This window comes from Ambystoma mexicanum, chromosome 6p, assembly GCF_040938575.1.
Source record: "Ambystoma mexicanum isolate Mex_15411 chromosome 6p, UKY_AmexF1_1, whole genome shotgun sequence".
NCBI classification, from domain to species: Eukaryota; Metazoa; Chordata; class Amphibia; order Caudata; family Ambystomatidae; genus Ambystoma; species Ambystoma mexicanum.
The window spans coordinates 402,035,340-402,057,543 of record NC_090935.1 but is presented as its reverse complement, the minus strand read 5'-3'; the positions used below and the strand labels follow the sequence as shown (position 1 = coordinate 402,057,543).

Here is a 22,204-nt window from a genome sequence, read left to right as displayed (position 1 = left end):
GCACATTGGTCACTCACACACCAACCCACACGAAGAACATACTCAGTGCTATGACGTAGCGGACTGACATACCCACAGACATGCTGTAAGAGGATTCAATTCAGCACTACAGCCAAGTCAACGCCTAGTCTAGAATACTGAATGAAAACCCTTATTGATATATCTTTATGTCCAGTTCATGCGTTCTGGATGACTACCCCTATATAACACCCCTCTCTCAGAATCCCCCTGACCCCACTGAGCCAAGAAGTAGTTCTGTTTTGCAAATTAAAAGGTTTATTTGAGAAGTAAAGCAATATATATCTATCACACTTTAGAATAAATTAATAATTGAATAGCACACTTAATCTGAGATGATAAAGATTAACAACGGAGAATCTGGCACTAGCACACTTCTTTATAATCAATGATGAGTGGTTATAGGATGGATAAGATAGCAACAATACTTTTATGGTTTCCAATGGATGCAATGTGGAATGAAAATGCAATACAGAAAATAACTTGATAGGATTTCAGCAAAAGACAATGTAATCACTTTCTTGGACAATTCACCCCCCCCTTTTATGCAATGCAAGGAAATGGAGGGAAGGCACACAATTCTCAGAAATGCAATTCAAATGTAATTCAGTTCACCCAGCAACTTAGACTACAGAAGTTGAAAACACAGGCAAAATGCTTTGATATGTGCTGGCAATGGAGTGAAAATATGTTAAAATGCTTTTAATTCCCTCCAGAGGTTCAGGGTGCGTGGTATCTAGTTAATATTAGCTCAGGCTCACTCTAGCAGTGCTGCAGGGATAGTTTTTATGAGGCAAACGATTTTCTTTCAGAGGAAAGCCAAAAGCAGCTATCTTTTTGCAAGTGGAGAAATTTTCAAATCGCGGCAAAATTCGCGAATGCGCCGGGCGCTATTACAGAGCAACTACAAGGACTATCACTGTCGTTTTGGGGTCCTAAGAAAGCCTAGGATCTCAGCTTCCAGATGAAAGTTACTGCAAGTCTCTAGCACAAACGGTCACGGAGATATGAGCGATTAAATAAAGGTCGTTTTTCAGATTTGAAATTTTAAAGTTCAAAAAGACAAGTGCAGCTTGCAACTAGAAAATGACAGGTGACAGCTATGCAAATGACAGGTGACAGTTAGGAGACAGTTCTACTTAGATTAAATAGATTGAATTATATTATTTTAACTAAGAGATTGGTTCTGCACAGTTTTCTAGGTACTCACACTATATTCTTGAATGAAATGGGCCACGCCACGGATCTGGTCAGGTTTTAGACTCGCCTCTGGTCTCTGCACTTCACAGTGATCTGGGTCAGCTCTCTCTGGTTCTGCTAACAGGTCAGCTCTACTCTGCTGGTCTGGTCTGGGTCTCTGGTTCTGGATATTTTGAAGTCTCTAGTTTGGCTCTCTGGAGGTTTGATGGAGGCAAGGTATGGATTTTCCCGGCAGAGCTTCCAGCTGCAAATGGATTTGAAAGTCCCTATCTGTCCTGTCTGTCTGCTTTTATGTGTTTAGAATGTGGGTGTGTTCTAGCATCACTGACCCTACCTCTCTCTCAGCTTCTAATTGGTCAAACTTCCATTTCTCACTTGATTGGGGGAGCTAAGTTGTGTCAGAGTGATGTCATTTTACAGCCTGCAGAAAGTCCACTCCTCCTGTCAACTTGCACACATTCTATATTTGATAACAAAAGACATATTTGCACAGGTAAACATTGGTTTAAAATTACATGCACACATCACATATCACAGGAGATATACCCTGTCCAAACTTTGCTCTTCCTGGGGGCTTGCATTCAGAAATGGCACATATTTCACTTTTTAACTGATTTTGCAATTCCGGACATTGACCCAAATTTACACACATGTGCGCAAGGAGTATGGACATTAGTTGATGAAGTGTCAGATTTTTCACATGCACACATTTTGAGTAATATCCTCTTTTCCGCTAAAACCCCCCTGAACATGCCACCGGTTCTAAAAACCTCTTAAAATGTGGGCAGAAAAATCACAAGAATTATGGTGTCATTTAAATAATTTTCACAAGTCCGCTCTATGAGTTATTCATCTTTTTAGAGTTATGTTCTGGCCCCAAAGGGGTGTGGTTTTCCTCCAGCACAAGGTTGAATTTCTGGTTTTTCCAGTTCTGCCAAGCCAGCTTGCTCTCACAGGCAGTGCCCCTCCCCTGTGCTTCCAGGAGAAATCTCCATTTACGACTCTCGCCATAAAACATTTGCCTGAGTCAAGACAGGGCTTTGTTCAATTTCCTGCAGAGCCCAGGTAATTCAATCAGGGAAGTGTCATATCCCTTTTGGTGTGAGCAGCAAAAGGGCAGCTAGGCCTGGGAACACAGCTGTGACTCAAGTTTCACTACTGATGGGGGTAGTTGCCAGGCAGAATTCAGTTCCTTAAGCCAGGTTTCAGATAAAATGTCACTTTTTGTTTCCCAGTTTAAGTCAAGACAATTTTTTTACATATGCAGCTAGAATGCTGATTCTAAGTTCAAAACTATGATATTTAAACAATTGCAACCTATGTGACACTCAAAGTAGGTCACTCATTTCTCTTAGACCTTGAGATTTTTAATGTCTTTCAGTCCAAATTTACTTAAACTGCTGAAATCCCCAGCTCAGCCAGTCTTGTTATAAACCTTCAAGTCACTTCAGAATATAACTTTACATTGGATCCACCTCTCAGTAAGTCTTTCTTTGGCCTGTTTTGGGTTCATTTATTCAGTTTTCTACAAAAAAGTAAAATCTGGTGGTTTTAAAACGCCGGCTTTTGGATAGTGGTGAGTACTGGTACTGCACCCCTTTTTGGGATTTAAGAAAATGAATTCTCCACAGTTATGGGTTTGCTTTTGGCAATCAGCATTGCCATTCCCAATGGTTTCAGACTACTGTGTGGGTAGTCCAATGGTGGTTTTAGGCAGTGTCCTTCTGTGCCCATAACATCGGCAAAAATGAGTGGCAGCCTATTCTTCATGCATTTCCCTGTGCATTTTCTGGGAAGCTCTGGCCATCATGATGTTTTCCATGTCAGTACTGCACAGTTTTTGAGGTATGGCTCGGATGCATGGGTAAATACATCCCACAATGCATCGTTATTATTTTTCACATAGGCCTCCTACAGCACTGCAGAAACGCAAGACGCCTGAAGAGCTCGTGTATATGCTTGCTGAAGCTTTCTAGTACCTCTCCCTATGAAGACACCACCATGTATACCTAATGCTGCGTATGACACTCTGTCACCCCATAATCACCATAGTATGGATTATGTACCGCCACCCAGAAACTAGGCCCAAGTAGGCCGCAAGCAAGAGTCTCCAGGCAGGGGTCTCACAGAAGAAAATCCTCCCAAGACGAAATACAAGTGCTGACCATGCAGAACGAGCCCCCAACGAGAGCTCACAGCCAAGGCTGTGATGTTGCAACCCACATGCCGCCCTCCCAGTGCCAAGGTTACACCTGCCGATGCCAAGCCCTCAGAGGCTGAAATACAAATCTACTGCTCATAATTCTGCTCCAGCTATGGTCTCCCCACACGTGACCAAGCCGAACTGACAAGGTGCCAAGCTCACGAGACAGAAAATCACCAGGGTCCCATGTCTGGGACACAACAACGAAGTGACAAGTTGGACACCTACAATGATGGGAAAGACATGCACACCAGCCCGTAAACAGACCTGTCCATTGTCCGCCACAAACACATAGTTGTACATTGCTTAATGTCAGCTACACCGCGAGCTGGGAACGGCGATGATCCCAGGCTTGGGGGCTCACGGGAGAACCAATCAGAACACAAGGGGCTCAACACTGACGCCATTACTCTTAGCCAATCACCAAGGGTCCCCTTGTAACAATTTCGATGTAGCAACTGTTAGGGACAGCCCAAGTGTACCACCTGACCCGTCCTTATCCACTAATATTTCCTCCCATAGGGTAACTATACTAAGCCTACCACTCGGGGGAACCAACCCGAAGTGGCGTTAGGTTTTGTGACGATTTTTCCCAGGTGACACAAGTAGCGCGTCATACTGCTGTAAAAAGGGCCTGCAAGCCCCATTAACAACGAGAGCCTCTCCGGATGCATACGGTCTGAGTGTATCCCTGCTGTTACTCTAATAAACAGCAGTTATTACCTTGCTCTTGGGTGTGTCTCATACTCCTTTTGGGACGCGGGAGGAGTTGGAGCCTCCACAGCCCCAGAGGTCCGCGACGGCTCTGCCGGCCCCTGGGAAAATCACCCCGACAAATAAAAAGAGAAGACCCTTCTTGGCAAAGCATATCCATGTTGTGTGTACAATCCTGAGCACAGAATATCAAATGCAGGGTGTGTACATTTAGGTTGTAGCTTCACACAGAGAGAACTGTAATGTTTGAACTGAACTGCCTTTTCTTTTTCAAGAATGAACCATGCTACATGTGAAAGGCAGGCCCAGAAGTAAAGCAGTTATTTTTCACAGAATACTGCAAGCCATTTAATCAAAAGTGTACTCTTGAATTTCTTCGTGTCTTCCCAATGTTAATAGCATATGTAAAAATGATGTAATTACAGCAAAGGGTGAATTCCCTTCAATGGCAAACTCCTGGCAGGAGAGTATACAGGCACCTTGAATGTGAGTCTGGGACATGCACCTAAATAAATAAAACAAAGAAGTCTGTTTAAAGTCCTAGTAGGATATTATAACCGGCAATTTGAAGACGAGGCTGGGACCTGCACATGTCAGGGAGATTTATCATTTTTATGCTTCATCCCCTCTCCTAGTATCCCCCTGGGCACTTTTTGACAGACTTTTGTACCTTTTTCTTTCTATCCTGAGTGAGGGAAGCCTTTTTCCACTCATTCATTCGTATCTGCTCTGACTTTTGGAACTCTGTTCTCTGTGTTTAACCTTTACTATAGAGTCTATTTTCCTCCATATCTCTTTTAAAGCATCTGTGTTTTACTTTAGCAGTACAAAGCTTCTTATAGGCAGTGTTGCTGGGAACCCTTTGGGTTCTCCTTTGAGATTCTTTCTTTATCCTTACTAAATACAGTTCATAAGGATAGAGAGATACATTATATCCCTCCTAAAACTTTATACTCTGAGAGATAAGCACACACCACCATATGTGGAGTGCGAGGGGTCTAGCTAATATCCCACTTCTCTCTGCTCCTGTGATGTTTTAGTCACATAGACAACCGTTTAGTTATAACTGGTGGCAGTGGACGTGTTCTACCAACTATTGTGCTAGTTTTTACTGCAAACTGTATTTACTGTCTTGGTTGTGCACAATAGGGTAACCTATGTTCTTACATGGTGGCTCCTTTCTTATTTTTGCCATTTCTAGAATGGTTGTGCTTGGTTAGCCCTTCTTCTACCGGACTGCGTGGGTGTTTTGCCTTTAGGGGGAACTCTTGGGTGCCCCCACCTGGGCTCCAGTGTGTCTGCGCAGGCAGGAAGTGGGGCAGGAGTTTTTCACACCCCTGGCCTTTGTCTGCCTGAGTGCCTGAATAGAACCAGTGCTCACTGGGGGGTTGACTGTCATGATTGGACAGCCACCAGCCTCTGTCTGTAAACTGCCGAGAGAGATTGCAGAGGAGTGTGTGCTGAAACTGAATAAAAGATGAGGTTCTCGAGGTGAAAGGCAAGTGAACCACTGGAACAGAAGAACCGAAGCTGGAGATGACAAGAGATGCCTGCAGACCCTTCCAATCACTGTGAACCGACCACTGCTGTCCTGACCCCGTTTTCTAATCGACAGAGGAGCTCTGAAGAGGACCACTCTTTCCCTTTGGCAAGTGGGAACAACCAGACCTTAGACAAACTACAAATTGAGTCATCTGCCAAGGTGCTGTGCCTTTCCAGAGCTTCAGACCACGAATACCAGGAGACCGCCGACTCATTTGCAGTGCAACTTCTTTGCAAGGCCAAATCCATCCAGAACTTTGGTGAGCTCCAGTTGGACCTTCAGAGGCATGATCCCACTCATCTAAGTCCCCTCACCAGAGTGCAGGACTTCAGAAGTGAAGACGATCTAATGGTTGAGTACCACCCTTTGTTGGTGCTGAGAAAAGATGCCAAAACCACAGACAAACCTAACAAGACTGAAGAAATCTTTGCCAAAGGTCTTCTCTGGAGGCTGCTGCTGAGACATCCCTTTAAGAGTCCTTCCTTTCATCACCAGACCAAGGAATCAGGAGACCGGGTCTGTTGTTGCTGCACAGAGGAGAATCCAGCTACGTTTATTTCTTCTAAACCTAAAGTACTGTGGGATGTTAATGTTAATGTTAATGGTAATGTTAAAGGACATTTGTACCGTGCACTATAACCACCGGAGTGGTCCCCTAGCGCACTGGCGGCTCTGAAAGAGGAAGGGAGGGTGAGTTAGTGGGAGGAAGCAGGAAAAGTGCAAGAGAGCAGTGATGTGCTGTTGGCGGCCTCAGCCCGGTTGGTCCGTTGGCTGAGCCTGGGGTGTTTGTGGCCGGTAGTCGTTGTGTACTGTTGTGCGAGTCTATGTGTGTCTTTGTTTAGTTGTTGCAGTGTAGTGAAGTTTGTGCAGTAGGTTTGTGGTTGTGTTTGGTTTGGAGTTTGAGAGGTGTATGCACAGGGGGAAATTGTTAGTGGACTTGGTTAGGTGGCATCTCTATCCTGAATTGAAGCGCTGGACTTGCATAGTTTCCCCTGATGCGCCTCTGTCCTGATCTGGGCATGTCTGGCATTCAGGTCCCTTTCACATCTGGCCCCATCTCCACCCGCCCCCCTCACGGCCCAACCTGTCCTCCCTTCATATTCCTGTGGCCAGTGCACCTCCATTGTCCACAACTCAGCAAGTGTGGTGAATGCCAATATCTCGACAATTCCATAGCACTGTGGTAGCTGGTAGCAGCTAAGGGGCGGGTGAAGATGTTGGTGGGATTGGCTGGGATGGTTGACTTTGTCTCCATGGGTGTCACCTGTGTTTCAGTCTATCCGATGTCACCCGTCCAAGTGCCGTGGGAGCTTCCCTGTCGGTTCTGGGGCTGTCAGTGTCCTTTTCAGTTTAGTCATCCCTTTTCTCTGTTGTTTCAGTTTTCAGTTTGAGTCTGTGTTCTTGAAGAGCCAGGTTTTTAGTAATTATCTGAATTTGTGGTAGTCTTCCGTGTTTCTTATCTCTTTTGGGATGTTGCTCCAGGTTTTTGCGGCTAACTGGTAGAAGGAGGTGCCTCCAAGTTTTTTCTTAAGGTATGGTTTTAGTTCCAGGCGGATTTCTTTGCTGGATCGGAGGGTCCTCTTTGGTTTGTAGACTGTTATTATCTTTTGAAGGAATTCTGCTCCTTGTCCTCTGATTGCCCTGTGCGTTATGCACATGGTTTTGAAGGTGATGCGTTGTTTTACTGGGAGCCAGTGTAGTGTTTTTAGGGCAGGAGTGATGTAGTCTTTTCTGGATAGTTTGAGGAGTAGTCTGGCTGCCGCATTTTGGATTTGTTGTAGTTTCTTCAGGAGGTATTCTGGTATTCCGAGGTAGAGGCTGTTTGCATAGTCGATTCTTGACATGATGAGGGTGACGATGGTGAGTGTTTTGTGTGTGTAGGAGAGGAAAGGTAGGATTCTTCTTGCCGTGTGGAGGAGGAAGAAACATTTCTTCACTGTTGCGTTTATTTGTGGTTCTAAGGTTAGGGTTAGGGTGTTGTCCATCAGTGCTCCCAGATTCTTTACTACCTTAGATGGTGTTGGTGCGATTCCCATTTCCGTTGGCCATGGGATGGTGGTTTCATTCGCTTGGGCTTTGGATATGATCATGATTTCGGTCTTTCCTGGGTTGTTTTTCAGGTTGTTGGCATTCATCCAGTTAAGACTTCTTTCAGACTGTCGATTAGAGTTGAGTGATCTGCTTCGTTGTCGTTGATTTTGTAGATGATTTGAGTGTCATCGGCGTAGTTGTAGCAAGTAATGTTGTATTTTCTGAAGATTCTGATGACCGGAGTCTGGTAGATGTTCAAATATAGTGGTGATAGTGAGGATCCTTGTGGTACTCCACAGTTGGTAACTCGTGGAGTGGATTTGAAGGGTTTAATCCATACTGTTTCTGTTCTGTCTGCTAGGAATGGTTTAGTCCAGAGTAGTGCTGTATCTGTTATGCATATGTCTTCTAGTCTTTTGGTCATGGTGTCATGGCTAACTGTGTCAAAGGCTGCGGAGAGGTTGAGTAGAATAAGGGCTGAGGTTGTGTTTGAATCTGCGTTAGTTTTAAAAGTCGTCCCAGATGGAAAGTAGTGCTGTTTCCGTTCTTCTTGCTGGTCTGAAACCGATTTGAGCTTGGTCTAGCAGGTGGTGTTTTTCTACGTGCTCTTGGGTAAGTTTATATACATAGATTTCCAGAAGTTTCGCCGGGTTGGGAATGTTTGAGATTGGCCGGTAGTTGGAGAGGTCTTCTACGTCGCCACTTGTGTTTTTTAGAAGTGGCTTGATATAGGCTGATTTGAAGGTCCTCGGCACAGTTCCTGTTGCTATGGATTGATTTAGAAGGTCTCTGTAGTATTCTGCTGGGGTTCCTTGTGCAAGGATTGATTTGTAGATGTCCGGGGGACAGGGATCCATGGGTGACCCAGCTTTCTTGCTGTGTTTTACCAGCAATGCGAATGCCTCTACTGATATTTCAGGAACGTTTTTGAGTTTGTGCTGTGGTTCTGTGTTAGGTTTGTTTGGTTGTATGTTGCGGTTGGTTGGTCTCTTTTGTATGGTTTGTCAGATGTCATTGATTTTTTTCTTGAAGTGGTCTGCCAGGTCATTGCAAAGTTTCTCTGAGGGGTTGGGGTGTTATCGCAGCCTGGTGGGTTTCTCATCTCTTTAATGATGTTAAACATTTCTTTTTGTGTGTTGGTGGCATTGGGGATTCTGTCGTCATAATGCCTTCTTTTCACCTTATTGATTTCCTTCTTTTGTGCACGGATTTGTTTTTGGAACAGTGTTTTTTTGTCTGGGTATAAGGTATAACTATCCTTGAACCAAGAAGTCACTCCAGAGTGACTGGAGTGTGTGAAGAGGAGTCAAGCATGTCCACTCTACCTCTCACCCAACCTTGCCAGCTTGTGTCCTTTTAGGGAGTCCTTTTGCAGGGTCTTCCTAACTTGTGTTATATTTTCAAGTCGTCGTATTCTACTGAATGAAAGTATCGTGTGAAACCTTTGCTATTCTAATTCTTCGTAAGACTTTGATCCCCTCCTACACTGACAGTTTCATATAATTAGGGATTGGACTTTGAAAGCGTTAGAAGCTAGAAAAAGTCTCTCTAGAACGTTAAGCATTGCTGCTGTCTGTATAACCAACCTTTTTCCTTCCTAAAGACTTCATCTTATGTGGTTTTGCTAACTAAATACAGTTACCATACATCTGTGAAGTAACAAAAGTGTGCGGTAGTACCGATAATATGGTAGAACTGTCATTAGTGCGAAACTCTAACAATTGTAACCGCAAGCAACTACTATTGTAGTAAATATTAATACATGTATATTTGCTATATTACATTTAAAGTGTAAGTGCTTCTTTGGACTATTGTACTTACTCGGTTGAGTGTACTTACCTACAGCTCACATCTTCCTCCTATGATAAGCCTGGCCGCTCTGTCATTCTACCAAGATCCTTTGGGTAGGACAGACTTATACTAAGAGTTGGGGACCTGTATGCCCAGGGATGGTTTTATGAAGTCTTACGTCAAGTGTACTTTAGAAAAACTCCCCTAACAGTCTTCATTGGCACATAGCAGGTTTAAAAGTCTCATATGCCTTGTTTGACAGGTGACTGCAAGCATAGGTTACCATTAAATCTGCACCTCTGATCAAAACCATAATATTTATGAAGAAGTATTCGTCTGGTGGCTTGTAATCACTACTAATAAGCCATAACTGGGTTTTGGTATGGTGACTGATAGTTTACATAATAATACAGCCACATCAGATTTGTATCATATTCATGTCCATTCTCTGAGTGCAGGCCAGCTATGAAGGGCTGTTTGTATTCTAGCCAGGCTGTCTGCCTCTGGTGAGCTAGCAGGACAATCAACAGATCAACTGTTTCCCATCGATCCCTTGAGAGTTTGGGTAACACCTCCCCCAACCCAGTAAACTATCAGCAGGAGGAATCCTTGGAATCATGATTTAAAAGTGGCACATCTGTAACAAAAGGGGCAGCCTCACAACAGGGTGTTGCATATCAAAGGACCTTTGAAACTGCAGGCTTGGGAAGGGGGCAGAGTTAGAACAGGCAGAGAGCAGAGTGGATTGGAAGAAGGGTCCCTCCATCTTGGTTTTCTGCAGGCTTCTCTTTCCTTCCTATCTCCTCCATGTCCTGCAGTGCGGAGCACTTTGGGTATGAATCAAGAAGGCAACAGTCACTTTTCACTTTGATTTGAATTGGAGCTCTTAACTCAGGCTTGCATATTTCCAAACCTATGTGATCGTTTACCTGCATGCCACCGCTTCTTTGATTCCTTTGAACCTTTTAAGGAGAGCAGAAGAATTTGTTTAGATTCTGTCAGGAGGGCATATTAGGGAAAATTCTCATAGATGTGCTAATTCCCTTCACCTTAGAGACCCCCAGCTACTTTGCTGGATTTTGAGGACTTAATTGGAGAGAGTGTGAGCCTTTTTTCCAACACTCTCATGTATTTTGATTGTGTTTTTCTCTTGTGCCCTTTGATTAGGGGGTTTTAGATAACTCCATAGGCATCATCTTTTCATATGTGTCACACATCACCCTCACTGCAGTGACACAGGGAAGCCTTTTAGGCTGTCCAAAGGTGTAAACACCTCCTCTGGGATAAACTACTGTTTCCCAGAGAAGGTAGAGTTAAATTGACATTACTAGTCTTTTTAAATTCCTAGACCCAGCACACACTATCTTACAATAGAGGGCTGGAGGGGTTACCTAATATCCCCTGTGTCTAGAAACTCATGTATGATATGATATGATATGATATGGCATTTATAACGCGCCTATACACAAGTGTTTCAAGGCGCCTGCTACCCTTTCCTCTCAAATGGCTGGTGGCAGTGCAGTGGTTTTACAATGAACTACCATGATTTTTCCCGACCGCGAACACCAGAAGCTAATAATCGCGGGAGCCATGTTTTTCCAGATGGTGCCTAGGCCCCCTTTGTTTAAACAGGTCACGGTCTTCTTTTTTCGCCATTTCTTTTTGGAAAGTTCCTTCTAGAGTTTGTCTCTGTGCACCAAACCAGGTTTGGTCCCTTTGTTTCTATGCCTTCAGCAGGCTTCAGGACTGAAGACCGGCTCTGGTGTCTGAGTGTCTGGGGTGAGCAGGAAATGAGGGAGGTGCCCGAAACTCCCTGTGCTTAGTCTCTTAGGAGACCCAAATGTACTCTGGCGTGATTGGCTGGCAGACTGTCCGGCAAGGACAGCCACCCTGATGGGTGAGTGGCAGCTAGGCTGGAATGAAAGGGAGAAAACTGTTTAAAAGGCGAGTCTCTTGGCTTGGAAGGCAGAGTCGACCACTGGAATGAAAGAACCGAAGACGAGCTGGAAGAGGACAGCTGCTGCAACTACTGGACCATTGGTTTGCCTGGTGGAGCCCCACTGCAGGTCCGATTCACCAAGTTCATCTTGACAGAGAAGCCCTTCAAGGATTACTTCTTCCTTTGAGTTGGTAGGACCAATCAACTCGTAAGCCACCTGGTTACCATTCTCGAAGCTGGTTAGGATTAACCAGGGAGAGGGAGACCAGCTTGTGTGCTTGAAGACAGCTACCGGAATCGAACAATTGCCAGTTTGCCAGTTTGGTGACCAGTCCCCGTGCACTGCAGGAGTCCTCCAACATCCTCCCTCTTGCCCGGACGACTGAGGCTCAGGAACAGCAAGATCAGCAGGAACTGCCAGGAACAGAAATCTTCAGGTGCATCTTTTTCTTCAATATAAGGTACTGTGAAAATCTGACTGAGAGAGCTTACACCTCACTTTGAAAGTTCGTGAAACTTTGGCAACTTGCAGGCCTAGTCAGCCTGTGACCAGACATATGAACCTTTCTTCCGTAAACTACTTCTGAGAACCGTGGCAAAGACTTTTCTATTTAAATACCAGAACCGTTTTTACCTATACAAGACTCTAGACCATTGACTTTGGCCTACCTATTGCATTGAATCCACTCCTCTGGTGAACTCAAACTATTTGCACTGTTTTAAAGTAACTGTAATATTCGTTTTATTAATTTATGCCTTTTTGCTCCTACTTCAAACGCTCTGAATGCCATTTTGCTCCTCCTTCAAAGTAGCTTAAATGTTTCTGAACCGGTTAGTGTAAAGTATTGTAGTATATTTTATGTGATAGTGATTGCCTGCTTTAAGTGAATGTTTTCTAAATGACAGTGTAATAAATTAAGAAGTGTTTTACCAAGAAACCTTGAGTTTAAGTGTCTATCTGAATACTTGTGATTGTAGACCTCTGTGTAACATCATTATAAGCTCACATTCCCTCTTGAGATAAGCCTGGCTGCTCAGTGCGCTACCAAAAACTGTGTGGTACAGACTTATACCAAAAATTGTTTTTTATTACACCTGTAGTCCTAGTTGTGTGTAGTGGTGCATACAAACTTTGCCCAACAGGGCAGTCCTTTACAAAGTGCTCCAGTTGTGAGGTGAAGGCCCGCAGGCAATCCAAAGCAGAGCCAATCTCTGCTCCCTATCAATTCCCAAGGGAGCATTGGGGGAGACTGCTGTTGAACCTAGTACTGCACTCTCTTCCAATTGCACTGGTACCCACTATCCCCACTGGAGGTGAATGACTCCTGCAGGTGCCCGCTAGCCTCCCTGGACTAAGATTAACTAGGAAAAGGACGAATATTGTTCCTGAGCACTGGATTGAGACTTGAAGCATAAGAAGAATCCAAAGAATTTGGATTCCTGTATAATGCTACTTTGAACCGCTATTGAACTTGGGTCCAGCTCGTTTGAACATCTTTGAACCATCAGGACCCATGGTGCTGCTTTTGGCACTTTCTTTGAACCACTCTTTTGCATTCATCAAACTGACTTGAAACTGCATCGTAACATGAAGAGCACAAGTGTGTGGCCATAGCCAAACCCCTTACCATCCTAATGGTTGTACCAATATTCTAACTTTTCCCATTGTTTTAATTTTTCTGTTCATTTGGTACATGTGATCATCATTTTTCTAGACATTGGTCATCCCTTAAAGGTAAAGTTAAAAACAATACCCTTTACCCTACGTAAAATGGATATTGCAATCTATTTCAGTTAGGTGACCTTATAAAGCCTTAGGCTTCTTTCCTCTTTGTCAGTGAGCTCCTACACGACTTTCATTGTCCTTATACCATAGGGTAAGGTTGTGCAGTGATTTGAAAAGTTTTAATTGGCATAACTTTGACAAAATGCCTGCCTTCTTGTATTGTGTTAAAACAGGCCGCTGCATCGACAGCAAGTTGGAATGCAATGGGGAAAACGATTGTGGGGACAACTCAGATGAAAGAAATTGTGGAAGGAAAAAGCAATTATGTGCCAGGAGATTCGAGAGTGTTCCAAGCGTGCAGTTGATGGGCAATGGGTAAGGCAACGGTTGTCGTGGTAAAGGATTGGACTGTTTGCTTTTCTTACGTCTCTGCTGTTCTGATATTTTCAATACCAAAAAGCTGTTGTAATTCTAAACTGTAAATACATATATTACTTTACCTTGTTTTAAATCGACATTAGACTGCGCCGTATCTAGATAGGATTGTGAATGTTAGCATCTGCCACACCTAGATGGAACTTGAATGTTAGCATGGGCCACAATTAGAATTTAGTACATTAGCCTGCGCCGTATCTAGATGGAACTTGAATGTTAGCATGTGCCACGCCTAGATGGAACTTGAATGTTAGCATGTGACACACTTAGAATTTAGAACATTAGCCTGTGCTGTATCTAGATAGGATTGTGAATGTTAGCATCTGCCAAACACATAGATAGAATTGTGAACACTGGTCTGCATTGCATCTAAACAGAACGGCGAACGTTAACATGTGCCACACTTAGATAATATTGTGAATGTTAGCAGGCGCTACACTTAGACGGAAGTATGCAAGCTAGCCAATGACACACTTAGACGAAATTGTCAATGTTAGTATGTGCCATACTTAGATGGAATTATGAAGATTACCAAGCGCAACACTTATAGGAATTGAGAATGCTAGTATGTCCCACATTTAGATAAAATTGTGAACATTAGCCTGCGTCGCATCTAGATAGAATTGTGAAGGTTAGCGAGGGCCACACAGACAGAATTACGTAGGTCAGCAAGTGCTACACTTAGACAGAACTGTGAATGTTAGCATGTTAAATGTCATATAACCCACTAACCAATATAAGCTCAATCTCTTTGCATACTTATCTCACTCAAAAAACTCACACAACCATCTCTCGCACAGCAAACTGCATGCACGTCACCACACCGCAACAACACATAAGCCGCACCAACAACACACGCAGACTGACACAGATCCAATACTCTCACCATAGCTCAGCACCCGGTGTACACCGAGTTGAAGCTGCCAACAGTACACCACTCCTCCCACTATTCTACTCCCTCTTCACCTTACTAACCCTTACTAACCCACCCATCCCACCGTCCCCTATTACGGCACTCTAGAGAAGGAGGAGAGATAAAAAGGGATAATGCTAAAATCGCCATATATCCGTACTACACGCAGGCAGTGCAAAGGGCAAGGAACTCTTTTGTCCAGATAAAAGCCAAACTGAGACAACTACACCTCAAGTACATGCTGATGTACCCATCAAGACACAAGGTGCTATACAAGGGCCGGGCTGTGTTCCTGGAGACACCAACGGCAGCCACCATGTGGCTGGAGCATAATAATCTGGACACAGGAGAAGAACACTCATCATAGCCTACGCTCTCACATTTGGAATAGGAAGTCAGCAATTGAGGCGAAGAGACGAAATGAAGAGAGAAGTTTGAGACTTAAATCAACAGTAAACAGCACCACCAGGATGCAAAATGTTCTTAAAACAGGGGCGTGGCTGGGCCATCTGGCCTGGGCTGATTGACACGCCCTACGAGAGGACTTGTGTTGGCCTGTTGCTAACACTGCAAGACCTGCGCATGAAGACCCGGATGGGCCAAGAAGGCGCACGGGCGCCTTTGCGTTGCTCGGATGAGCAGCTGCCAGGCGCAGTTGGTTTATGTTGTTTTCTTTTTATTGTTGTTACTGTTTGAAAGTTTTTAAAGTCTTCACAATGCTACACACAGTGGCACAATGGGTAACCAAAATAATGGGAAACAGAATACATGAAAGGGGAAACGCAGGGAGCAGGGAGCGGTGGGAAAGGGGCGGGGTGGGTGCCTGGTGGCAAGGAATAGGTGGAGTAGGAGCCTGGGTTACGCTATACAACAATGGCAACTGACATTAAAGTAATGACATGGAATGTCAGAGGAATGGGCTCCTATATGCACCGGAACAGGATCAAATCCTTCCTAAAGAGAAAGAGAATCTCCATAGCTCTGCTACGGAGCGGCATACTCTAAATATGCACGGGGAGTGTACATGTCGATTAGCGACATAGTGCCGTTCCAACTGATAACAAAGGAAGTAGATGTAGAAGGGAGATACCTGATACTCAGGGGAAGCATTGAACAACTAGAGGTCTGCATAGTCAACTCCTATCTCCATAATTGTGGAACCTCAGCATATCTGTTCAGGCTGAGCGCAAAGTTGGCCCCCTATTTAGACTGCCTATTTATTTGGGGAGGAGATTTTAATTGTGTCCGAGACCTTGCCCTGGACAGATCTAGCCCCCCGGCGCAGGGCGCGAGAGCGGCCCAGTCGTCCCTCAACGAGGTAATAGGGAACCTGGATTTAGCAGAGGTTTGGAGGGAGTTCCATCCAGTCAGCAGGGAATACTCTTATTTCTTGTCACCTCATGGGATATATATCAGGACAGACTACTTACTGATAGACAGAACACACCTACCCCAAGTAGAGTGAATACTATACCTGGGCAGATCGATATCCGAACACTCGCCATTACTTATGGAGTGGAAGATGCGCGGCCCTAGGCCGCCCATTCCATTATAGCGTATGCCGGTGGACACATTGACCGATGGCGCCTTCAGGGAGGACCTTCAGACCAGAACTGCGGAATATAAAGAACACAATATGGGGAGTGTGAGAGGCTGGGACACAATCTGGGAGGCACTAAAAGTTGTGGTTAGGCGGAGGTCATTGAATGTGCTGGGGGCATTAGAAAGTTGCTGAGGAGTGTACTGGAGATGAGCGAGAGGAAGATCAGGTGGATGGAGGCCTCTGTCCACAAAACAAGGGAGATGGAGCTGGTGCTCACAGCGGTAAGAGGTAATTGCTAGAATGCCTGGGCTAGACTAACAAAATTCGACTATGTTGCGAAAACCACTAGGGCGCATTCAGAAGGGGACACACCCAGTAGATTACTGTCATAGCTGTGTAAAAGGGAGAAACCTAGACACTCGATCACAGAAATAAAAGATGAACGGCGCTTTCAGCGAGTTCTACTCCCGATTGCATCGTCATGACACAATAGTGCTCCGGGAGGAAATTTTAGACACAATGGAAGAAATAGGCCTACCCTCACTAGATAACGCCCAACGGGAAATGCTGAATGGGGAGTTGTCAGTCAACGATATAAATGACACAACTAAATCACTATCCACCTGCAAGACTACAGGGAGAGACGGGTTGCCCCCTGAGTTTTATAAGGTGTACCTCTCTGAACTGGCTCCGGTCCTACATGATGTCTTCAAGGAGGCATATGAAACAAAGGTGCTACCAAGGACCATGAGGGAGACACTGGTGGTTCCAATACCCAAACCCGGCAAACCCACACGTGAATGAGGCTCGTATAGGCCGCTGGCAATGTTGAACTATGACATTAAAATATTAACGTCTGTACTAGTCAAACTGCTGTCAAAAGTCATAGGGACCATAGTGCACGAGGATCAAAGCGGGTTCATACCGGGCAGAAATACTGCAATAAATGTGCGCAGGCTACAGCACATTATCGCACAGACAACAGACTTGTTGGAATAATATGCTGTGGTTTCTCTAAACGCCATACTGGGAATGGCTGATAACATTCCTGGGGAAGTTTGGGCTGGGCGAATATTTCATTGGGTCGGTCAAGATATTATATGAAGCATCAGTGGCGAGAGTAAAGAACAGTGTCAGCACCATGGGACATCCAAAGGGGAACCAGACAGGGTTGCCCACTGTCACCAATGCTCTGTATCCTGGCATTAGAGCCTATAGCAATATATCTCAGAAAAATTCTTTGACACTGGCATTAGAGTGGGCGGGGTGTACCATGTCATGTCTCTATATGCGGACAATGTGCTAATGTATCTGCGAGACCCTCACCTTAACGTACCAACGATACTAGAAGTACTGAAAAACTATGCGAGGGTGTCAGGAATCTCATTCAGTAGGGAGAAGTCTTGCACATTCCCACTGGCGGGACTAGCGGATAAATCGGGGGGTGAACTTCCGGAAGTTGGGATTCGTTGGACACTCGTTCAGGTATCTAGGGGTGAATATCTGGCACACACCTGAACTCACACATCAAGGGAACACTTTATTAGCGGTGCAAGGACTCAGGAAGTCGATGAAGTTTTGGTCCAAGCTCCCGCTATCTGTAAAGGGCAGGGTTGCCATAATCAAGATGATAGTCTTACTGCAATTTTTATATTTCTTCCAGAACGTTCACTGTTGTGTTCCGGCCTCTTTTTTTAGGCTATTCGAAAAGCTACTGAGGGAGCTGCTCTGGGGACCAGCTAGACATAGACTGTCTCTGACTACACTGACACTACCGTACAAGGAAGGCAGGGTACAACTGCCGGATCTAGTAAGGTATTATCTGGCAGCACAACTAGGCTTTGTGGCTAAATGGCTTGAAGATGAAGCCACCTCGGAAATAAAACTGATAAAGCAATTGGTTGTACCTATGCGCCTAAAAGAAATACTGTGGATCTCACAAAGATGCTTGAGCAACACTCCCATGATTGTACGATTAGGTAGGAGAGTTTGGGTTAGGGCCCTAAAACTGACAGGACGCAAACACCCCTATTCACCTGAGATCCCAATCACAGCCGCAGTCTGTGCAGTCAGGGTGGACCTGATGAACATAAGGCAGTGGGAAGGGTAAGGCATATACACCTGGGGGACAGATACGAAGAGGGCATTTTCAGGGAGGTTGAATCTATGAATGAAAAAGGACTGCCCAAGGGCCAGCTCCTATGGTACCAGAGAATCAGGAGGGTAGCTAAGAAGTGCTGGAAAGAATGCCTGGGGAACCAGTTGCAGACCCACTACTAATACACTACACAATTTGGGTGATGGGTGGAAACCTACGTCCGGGCTTAACAACTCACTGGCAGACAGACCCAACCCCAAAAGCCCTAAACTGAAGCAATGGTGGGAGGCGGACCTGGGGAGTGTCATCACTGAGAAGGAGTGGGAGAGGGCTCTAGTATACCCCTGGGAGGTGCCGGGAAATGCCCGATTTAGGTTGATCCACCTAAATGTTCTGCATAGGACCTACATGACTCTGAGCAGAATAGCTAAATTCAGTAAAAATGCAAATCCAGGTCGCCCCTGGTGCGGATTGGAGGGAGCGGGAATGATGCACATGTTTTGGGAATGTCTGAAAGTACGACACTTCTGGGCTGCAATAGAGAAAGCCTGCAGAAAGGCTGGGGTGACTAGATATGACTGGACACCAAAAGAATGTCTCCTGGGGGCTTACCCAAGGATCAATAAATTCAGACATATAATTTAATTTATGGATATGGCGTGCGTGCTGACTAAAAGGTCTATTGCAATGGCATGGAAAAAGGCCCACAATACTCCAGGTGGCACAGCGAATTTGAGCATTGGTCTAATGCAGAAACAAAAGCATGGGGTGATGGGGTGGCCAGGGTGGGGGACGAGGTGGGTCCTGCATTTGAGGCCTGAAAGGCGCTGACCATTGATATGTTCCACCCATCAGATGATAAACCTCCATGAATAAATTATGCTCTCATTCGAAATGCTCAGGACCGCTGAGGACTAAGCGACTGCAATGGGGAAACTCAAATAGACACCCCCTGGCACTGGCTGACTCCGGCGTCACCCCGCACGAATATGCTCCCTTGCAACAGGAGGAGGTGCACCCCAAAAACTGAGCTAGTGATGAAGACTGTTTATTTGAACTGAGCTAGTGATGAAGACTGTTTTTTTGTTATTTTTTTTTTTGTTATAAGGTTAATCACTGTTTTAATGCAATCTACATATATATGGGACAAAGATGGCAAACTGCGAAGCAAACTGATGATGTATACTATAAATGTCAATAAAAAACATTTAAAAATAAAAAAATAAAATGCCACTAATGCTTTGTGCAATATCCCAACTTCACACCAAATTTCCGTGCTCACTGAGATGACCTGCTGCACAATTCTAGTTTGCCAGCTTCCCTATTTGCCCTCACTGCATTCTCCTTGAATGAATAGCTTAGCCAAGAGGTGTTTCTTGGCATCACACAATTCTATGGTAGTCATTTTAAAATGGCTTTTTGCAACGTTTGTAAAACTTTCTTTGCTCAGGGGCAAAAATCACCCTGTTCCTGCTTGATTTCTACACACAATTCCAAATAAAAATCAGTTCTTACTCAATCTCCTTTTTGCATTAGCACTCTACACATTCTTATTTGTCTACACCTATACATCTGCCCGGAACTCAGTGGTCAAGCGTTACAGTGGCCTTTTAACAATGCTTGGCGACCTTATATCCAACTCAATGCAGTTATACCAAAATGATTATCCTGTCACCAATGCACTTGTCATGAGCGCTCAGTTTCACGCTTCATATTGAGACCACCCTTAACCTGGGTAGTTCCTTCCCACCCCCAATCAAGGAGTCCTGCAATACCTGCTTATGTTTTTTAGCGCTGGCCTTACTGAAGACTCATATATAGTCACACAAATCTCCCCCCCTGTGCCCAAAGCGAGCCAAGAACCAGGCCAGGGTATAGGAAATATGTTTGAATTTATTTGAATGATAAACATTGGAGATCATACTAAAACACACGCCACTTTCTATGTGGCTCACAATTAAAGTTCTTGTTACAGAAATAAATCACACAAATTGGTTGGGAAAAACACAAAGCACAATTCTTTGCTTTCTACAGATTACACTTCAAGAAATAATCAAACTGGTCAATGAACACATGTGTAGTGCTGTGCAATTTCGATTTTCCTGCATGCTTACAATGCTAGCACTTGGGTTTATAGGTTGGTATAAATGCTTATGGTAATTATGGTTTCACCCACACTTTTGCTTTAAAATAAACACAGGCTGATTTATCGGTTTGTTTTCAGACCCCCCCTCACTAAAAGGTCTGTGTTGAGGAAGTTGGACAGTAACAATGGAGATGATTTACGAATTTTAGATTTTCAGTCCCCCTCCACTAAAAGGTTTGTGTTTGGGGAAGTTGGACAGTACACATCGGGATGATTTAAGAATTTTGGATTTTCAGCCCCCCTCCACTTGAACATCTGCGTTAGGGGACGTTAAACATAAAGATTGTCCAATTTAAATTGCAGGCTATAGTTTTCAGTGCACACTGGGAATGAGCTTGATTAATTTCGAATTTTAACAAAAATGATCCTGTCGTGTTCTGTCAAATGGGGAATTAATTAAATTAATATTTTTAATTAAACAAGCGAAGGATCTACACAGTTTCCCCCACCCACTATCAAGGGAAACTATTTAAGGCAAGAAGACACTGCCCACTTTTGGTTTCAAATGGCACAATTCTATTTACATTCAAAACCTCTGTTTAAAGTTCAGGAAACCCAGCTGCATTTCAGGACCCTGTGGGAGGACAGGGCAGGGGTCTGACCACTCCACTCACAAGGATGGTCCCCAGATCTTCACTATAGGACCCAGTCGGCTTTTAGGCCTTCACAGCAATAGACCACTCCACCCAGATGCAATTTCAGCAAAATTTCCTTTTAGGGTTTGCTTGCGGCTGTCAGATGGTACATTTCAGCAGCTCTGTCCCTTCCTCGTGCATCCACTTTATATACCAGTGATGACACCATCAAAATTTCAATACTTGGTGATGCCCTGCAAGAATTCCTGCAACCACGATTGAACAGTTACCCTTCTCTCTACCCCCAAATCCAGCCTCTCTGTATGGATTAATTTAGGAGTCTGGAACAGACATATAGCAACTTCCATTTGAATTCCCCTTTTGTTCCCATGTCAACTTTTTGGTAAAAATGTGTTGTGGCATATCTTTGTGATTTACTAGTAATTGCCATATATATATTCCGCTTTATCCAATCACGGGGAATTTAATAAAACAGCTATGGCCGCACCATGTTGCACCACCGTTTGGCAATTTTCTGCCATTTTTACAAAAAGCATAATCGTTAGGAACATGCAATGTATTCCCCACATTTCTAATTTTAACCTCCACCAGTTCACCAAATCTCTAATTCGGAACATGTTCAGAGCAGCCATGAACACCTTTTAGCTGGTCATTGCAATTCCCTAAAGGTTTTTTTTATTAGCCTCTTTGTTGTTTGAATGTAGAGTTCAGCCCTGATTGCAGCCCCTGTTTTCTTACCTCCCCCCTACATTCCGGCCACGCACGCACTTGCTAGAATGTTTGGCCTGCACAAAACTGCCTCCAGAGACAGCAGGCCTAGGGAAACCTGGGTTTCAACACCCTTCATGCAGGCCACAGTTCTAAACAGTTGGGATGCAAGCCAGGATTTCAGTGGGGGAGTCCTTTATGAATTTTTCCCAGAGACCCACAATTTGTCCTTGGCTGAATGGAACTCACATATTGCATTTTCTAACATCGGCCTTGATTCTTTGACATATGGTGTGTTTTCCTAATCAGGGTTCACTTTGCTCTGTGCTGTAAGTACAGGGCTGTTTCTTTCAGTCATTAATAAAATACACTTTTCATTATCTGCTGTTTGTTTTTCTGCTGATAAGTGGATTGATGGTTAGCAGTTTCAGTGTGAAAATGTTGCATTTATTTCTCAGCCAGTAATGTGATGTGCTTTTCCAATATGTATTTGGATTACATTTTTGTTTTAGCTTTCTCTGGATTTCAACTACAGAAAGACACCCACATAATCTGCCTAAATAGGCCCCGTTTCAGCATGCAGGTTTCCGAATGCTGGCA

At 44.4% G+C, this 22,204-nt stretch overlaps 1 protein-coding gene across 1 annotated transcript in view; it reads left to right on the top strand.

Moving 5' to 3' along the window:
* Window positions 1-22,204, top strand: part of LOC138511482 (complement component C6-like) — a 504,666-nt gene that overhangs the window by 184,468 nt on the left and 297,994 nt on the right. The window contains exon 5 of the mRNA XM_069627197.1: window positions 13,399-13,540. Coding sequence (XP_069483298.1) covers window positions 13,399-13,540 — 142 coding nt within the window. The remainder of the gene's footprint in view (window positions 1-13,398; window positions 13,541-22,204) is intronic.